General features: G+C 45.4%; 1 protein-coding gene across 2 annotated transcripts in view; it reads left to right on the top strand.

Moving 5' to 3' along the window:
* The first annotated feature begins 535 nt into the window (after nucleotides 1-535).
* LOC147440882 (HNH endonuclease) overlaps nucleotides 536-6000 on the top strand; it is a 76054-nt gene continuing 70589 nt past the window's right edge. Inside the window, exon 1 of one of the 2 annotated variants that reach the window (XM_086482695.1) lies at nucleotides 536-1293. In XM_086482695.1, the coding sequence (XP_086338821.1) occupies nucleotides 917-1293 (377 nt within the window). In that variant the 5' untranslated portion in view covers nucleotides 536-916. The remainder of the gene's footprint in view (nucleotides 1294-6000) is intronic. The other variant, XM_086482694.1, reaches the window with a different exon arrangement.

Below are 6000 nucleotides of genomic sequence, written 5' to 3'. Positions count from 1 at the left end.
ACCTCTGCGGACGATAATGCAATCTCTCTCTCTCTCTCTCTCTCTCTCTCTCTCTCTCTCTCTCAATGTAGGGCTTATGTAGATATTGTTGGCATGCCTAAGCACCGTCGTAGGTCTTACCGTTGTACTGGTGGTAAGAGAACCAGCCCCGCCACAAACAAAAGGGAGGGGAGGGAGAGAGAGAGAGAGAGAGAGAGAGAGAGAGAGAGAGAACAATTTTCTCGATCTTTTGTGAAATTTGTCAAGAGTGAGGAGCTTGAGGGTAAGAGGGGCCATGTCGCTGCCGAAGGCGGCGCCGTTTTACTAGTTTTTCTAAGTTTGGGGAGACCTAATAGAGTAGTATAGATAATAAATTAGTATAGACTAGGTGGTGACCAAGTTCTAAAACCCTCTCCTATAAGGAGAAAATGGACAAACGTGTGAACAGGTACTTCTCATCCTGTCTGATTGCTTGGGGTGCCGTGGAGGAAGCTCATTGGCTGTAATCGAACGAGACTGTGTTGAGTCATGATACAGAAACGAGACGTGAGGGCTTCCTTGAGCCATAGGAAGGATACTTTCGGAATTGTACTCTTCTCTCTCTCTCTCTCTCTCTCTCTGTTTTTCTTTCTTTGACTCACACACTGACTCGCCTGTGCGTAGACGGTAGATCCCTCGACTCCCTGCCCGTGGCATTTATAGACGAGGCTGTGCGAGGCGAGTCGTTTGAGTGCGATTCTGGCACTCATCTGACTCATCTTCTTGCACGCATTTCTTCCCTCACAAGTTCCTTCCTTTCAATTTGTCGACATAACACACACACACACACACACACACACACACACACACACACACACAGAGAGAGAGAGAGAGAGAGAGAGAGAGAGAGAGAGAGAGAGAGAGAGAGAGAGAGAGAGAGAGAGAGAGAGCCTTCATCATGAGGCCTGCATGGCTGCTTGGAGGCGGTGATTCGTTTGTTGGAGAGAATCTACACCGGCAAGGAAGCATACGTGCAGCTCTCTCGTCTTCTTTAGCAGCTTGCCATGTTTACAGGGAAAGAGGATCATCCATTGTGGTTGTTTGCCGCTCCCCCCTCGACGGAGGGGTTGCTTTGGATTTTAGCTTCAACGCTGCAAACAGCCCTTGCTTGCACTCTTTTCAAAACTGCAGACGCAGACATAGAGATTCTGTTGGACTGGTTTCTGCTGTCAGTGTGACGACAACGGAGTGGGCTGATGAAGAATCGGACGCTGTCGATGAGTATGACAAGGAACTTACTCAGTACAGGGGTCTAGTGTTGGATGTTTCATACAGGTACTTGTAAATAATGTATACTAAATTGAAATACTCCAGGTGCTGTGGTTGAGGATCATGGGTTTTTTTCATGCCACTTTGATTTTTATCAACAATTTTTAAGTAATTGGTCTATTTTAGCATACAGTGTGTTTGCTATAATTAGCTGCATGCCAGAATTCTTTTGGGCAGTATCATTTGTGGAAGAAAAGAGAAGATGGAAGGGAAGATCCTGTTAGCCTTCCATTTCCATTTTTCATTTGCATTTGTTATGTGATGGAGCTTGTTAAGTATGCATTCTTATGATTGGATGGAGGGAGTGTTCTACACCTATGATACAAATTCTCTGATGAGGCTCATCTTTTACGGTTCTGCATGTTGCAACTTGAATACCGATCGTCGTTAAATCTCAGGGTCAGAGCTGATATGGCAACTTTCCTTCAAGGCTAGATTGATTAAGGTCAAAAAATTGTAGGTAGAAAGAGGCGCATGAGAAATGTAGCACCAAGCATCCCATACTTAGAAGATCCTTAACCCATGCTCTGTGTAGTGAGATGTTGTCCGCTAGTGATGCAGCATTTAGCTTTCCTTTTAGTTTTTTCGTTGATGTATAAAGGTTCGCCTCTCCTCGATTCAGCTAGGACCAACCTGCTGGAGATTTTGTCATTACTCAGTGATAACATTGTCATGAAATGGAAGCGTATCACAATTTTAATAAGCAATATAATAAGTGTCTCTAAGAAGTCAGACTGGAGATAGGAGAAACGGAGATAGAGAGAAATGACATGAGATTGGGACAGAAGATGGGCTGTTCCCCCCTTAGAGAGTATCGTTATTGATGGGGAAAAGAAGAATACAAGCATCTGAACTGGAACATGGGGCTGCACAGTGCATACCCACACTCCGTTCTGAACTTTATCTTGTTGGCACTCTAATTTAAATTTCGAGAGCCTTAGCTCTCAACTTTGATGAGTTTCAGCCCAATCTCAAGGTGTGGCAACCCTTTCAGCTTTTTGGGATTTCGATGCGGTAATCCTTCAAGTAGAGGCTTTTGCAAGGAAAAGAGGCCAAAGCTTTCTCTGTCACACAGGCTTGGGCACCCCAAGTTAGAAATCTGGCGCAACACACGAGAGAATCACTTAAAATACTTCACAACTTTAAAATTCGAGTCGACACAGCCCGGCGTAGTTCCGTGCCCAGAGAGATTGGCTCCAAAGACCGACACCCCTTTCGGTATTTCTTTTATATTAATGCTTGAGCAAAGTATGACTCCCGAAGGGGTCCTTTGCTCTCAGACTCTACGTTGAGATGCTCTGAAGAGTGAGGCCCTTAGGGCTCTTTTATTCTCACAGGGGATGACAGAAACTCAGTACGCTGAACTTTGTGTTGATGTATGCTCACGTGTATTAGGGAGCATATGTTAGTACCTACTTCTACACCCACTATTGGGCACTGACGATGTTAGTGGGGATGTCGTTGTATTTAGTCAATACTATGCATGATGGAGGTGATGGTTATATTGTCTAGTGGGTGACTACCATGGGTCTATTACCTTGCAGTTTCCTTCCAGGGTGAATCTGGGCTTATCCTGGATTCAACTAGGTATATAAGGGATGCCAAAAGTAGAGCCCCAACAACAGTAAACTCAAAAGCAGAGGGTTTCAAAAGCAATAATCCCCAAAAGTTGGCTCAAAAGCATTAGCCATTTCGTACAATTCTGCCACGTCAGTAGTGCGTTTTACGGGGGTCCATATTGCCACGTCGGCACGTCAGTGCAATTTTCGGATGTCCCTACTGTCTACCACGTCAATGTTTGTTCGTTGGTGGTCATGCTACGTCATCAGTTTGTGACATACCCCCCTCTTGAAAGAATCGCAATCGTGCTCGATTACACCTGCACAATCATACATAAGGCATAAACTAGTTTAGTAGACATCGACTCTAAGTACCGACTGTCACGTGCACATCTAACCCTATGTGCATGTGGACAAGCTACTTCATGACTAGGGTTCAGTCAGCTTAGGAAGTGTTCTGGCACCTTTGTGAGTCTGTTCGCAGACCGTGCATGTCCAGACACTTAGAGTAGTTGCATTTTCTCTGGTTGCTCACAGCATGATCATCATATTACAGTCCGTACCCATTAGGGGCATTTTATAGTGCATAGAACCCATTTTCCCTATTTTAGCCATTTTTCACTTATTATTATTAAGTGACTTTGTTGGGAAACTGGGTAGGGCAATTTGGCTAAGGAAATATATAAGAAAACTAGCGCTAGCACTTTCTGGCAGAAGAGACAGCAAAGACAAAGTGTCTGATAGTGCACCTTCTTAGCAAGACCCTGGCAGGACAACCTAGTGTTTTTTAGCCAACCAGACCACCTAGTGTTTTTGCAGCAGATGGCCCTAGCTTTTTTTGCAGCAACTTAGCTAGCGTTTTTCATCAAGATCAGCCCCAGCGTTTTGCAGATTGCAGATCAGCCCGGCGTTAGCAGTTTCCAGCAGATCAACCCAACATTTCGGCAATTGAAGATTACCATCAGTGTTTTGCAGATTCCTAGCGACAGAACTATCTAGTGCATCAGCGTTTTCAGTTTTCAATAGTCAGACTCCGCACCGCAATCCCCAAACCTCACAGATCTCACCTGCTCGCAGCAGATCCTCGCCACACGGTCAGGTCAGCTAGAGTTTGCAGATTCAGCCCGCTATTCGCAGATTCCAGCATCTGCGTTTTCAGCGCATCGTCGTTGCGTCATCATCATTGCCGTCGCCACCGACATAGAGTTAGAATTCAACAGATACAAGATTTGCAGATTTCAGCTGTCACGTGCACATCTAACCCTATGTGCATGTGCACAAGCTACTTCATGACTAGGGTTCAGGTCAGCTTAGGAAGTGTTCTGGCACCTTTGTGAGCGTGTGCGCAGGCCGTGCATGTCCAGGCACTTAGAGTAGTTGCATTTCCTCTGGTTGCACACAACATGATTTTTCACTTATTATTAATAAGTGACTTTGTTGGGAAACTGGGTAGGGCAAATTGGCTAAGGATATATATAAGAAAACTAGCGATAGCACTTCCTGGCAGAAGAGGTAGCAGGAGTTCACAACTCACAGGCACCTTCTCAGCAAGACCGGCAGGAGGCCTAGCGTTTCCAGCCAACAGTAGAGCAAGACCAACGATTGGCATCAGATTGAGCCTAGCGTTTTCAGCAGATGCAGATCAGCCCTTGCGTTTTGCACACAGCAAATCAGCCATGGCGTTATTGCAACAGTAGACCATGCCTAGGGTTTTTGCATATTGCAGCCCAAGCTAGCGTTTTGCTGATTCTCGGCTACAGATCAACATAGAGTATCAACGTTTTGCATTTTCAGCACTTAGACTCCGTACCGCAGCCCCCAAACCTCGCAGATCTCACCTCCCCCCGGAGCAGATCCTCGCCGCACGGTCAGATCAGCCAGCGTTTGCAGATTCAACCCGCTATTCGCAGATTTCATCATCTGTGTTTTCAGCGCATCGTCGTCATCCCCGTCGTCACCGACATAGAGTCAGAATTCAATAGATAGAAGATTTTCAGCCCCTAGCATTTTCAGATTTCAGCCCATCTCGTCGTCGTCATCATCGTTGTCGACATCGTCCGCACGTCCATTGCATTTAGACAATTGTACGAGATTTGTGCAATCAATAGCATAGACCTCTCTCACCATAGAGAGTGGGGCCCTTGGAGGAGGGTTTGACAACATTTGGGTGTCGTATTCTTCTCTCTCTATCTCTCAGTCTCAACACCTTCATTCATAGTGTTTATCCACTTTGTTTGTGACCATTTGCACTCTCTCATTAAAGGAACGGAAGGCTCCCCCTTCCGTAAGTAAAAGGAACCCTCGAGCACAGTTCGGAGCACTCATCTTGAGCAAAGTTTAACATTCACTTTCGCTGCACCTTACATTAGTCCCTAGCGTTTTTAGATTTCAGCCCGTCTCGTCGTTGTCGACATCGTCGGCAAGTCCATTGCGTTTAGACCATTGTACGAGGATTGTGCAATCAATAGCGTAGAGTCTAGACCTCTCTCGCCATAGAGAGTGGGGCCCTTGGAGGAGGGTTTGACAACTTTCTGGTGTCGTATTCTTCTCTCTCTATCTCTCAGTCTCAACGCCTTCATTCACTGTGTTTATCCACTTTGTTTGTGATCATTTGCACTCTCTCACTAAAGGAACGAAAGGCTCTCCCTTCCGTAAGTAAAAGGAACCCTTGAGCACAATTCAGAGCACTCATCTTGAGCAAAGTTCAACATTCACTTCTGCTGCACCTTACACGGACGCACTAGACGACACGAATCGAGCACTTGTACAAAGACAACAGTCACATCACATGACATCAGATTTAGATCACATCACATAGAAATTCATTCCAAATTTCAGACCGTGACTGCTAGCAACGTATTTAGTAATCGCATCTAGATCCATCTCGGACCTCACTGATGTCGGATTAACTAATCCCATATTGCGATCATCTCTATAGATATTTTTGACTTAAGCACTGTCGTGTGCGAGTAATCATTTTCGGGAATTCCCATTTCGAAGTACTTCTTTTATAAAGTCATCCAACAGAATACTGTCAGCACATCAGTATCCCTGAATTCCAAAAGGAGATCAAGGGCTTTATTCCATCTAGGTAATCTGTGACAAAGGAGCGGAGTAAGTCCTCTTGTGCAGTCCCGCCTGCACGAGATTCAAC

This window comes from Adiantum capillus-veneris, chromosome 15 (genome assembly GCF_014529385.1).
Source record: "Adiantum capillus-veneris isolate H3 chromosome 15, ASM1452938v2, whole genome shotgun sequence".
NCBI classification, from domain to species: Eukaryota; Viridiplantae; Streptophyta; class Polypodiopsida; order Polypodiales; family Pteridaceae; genus Adiantum; species Adiantum capillus-veneris.
The sequence above is the reverse complement of the archived record's forward strand: the minus strand, read 5'-3'. Positions and strand labels throughout refer to the sequence as shown.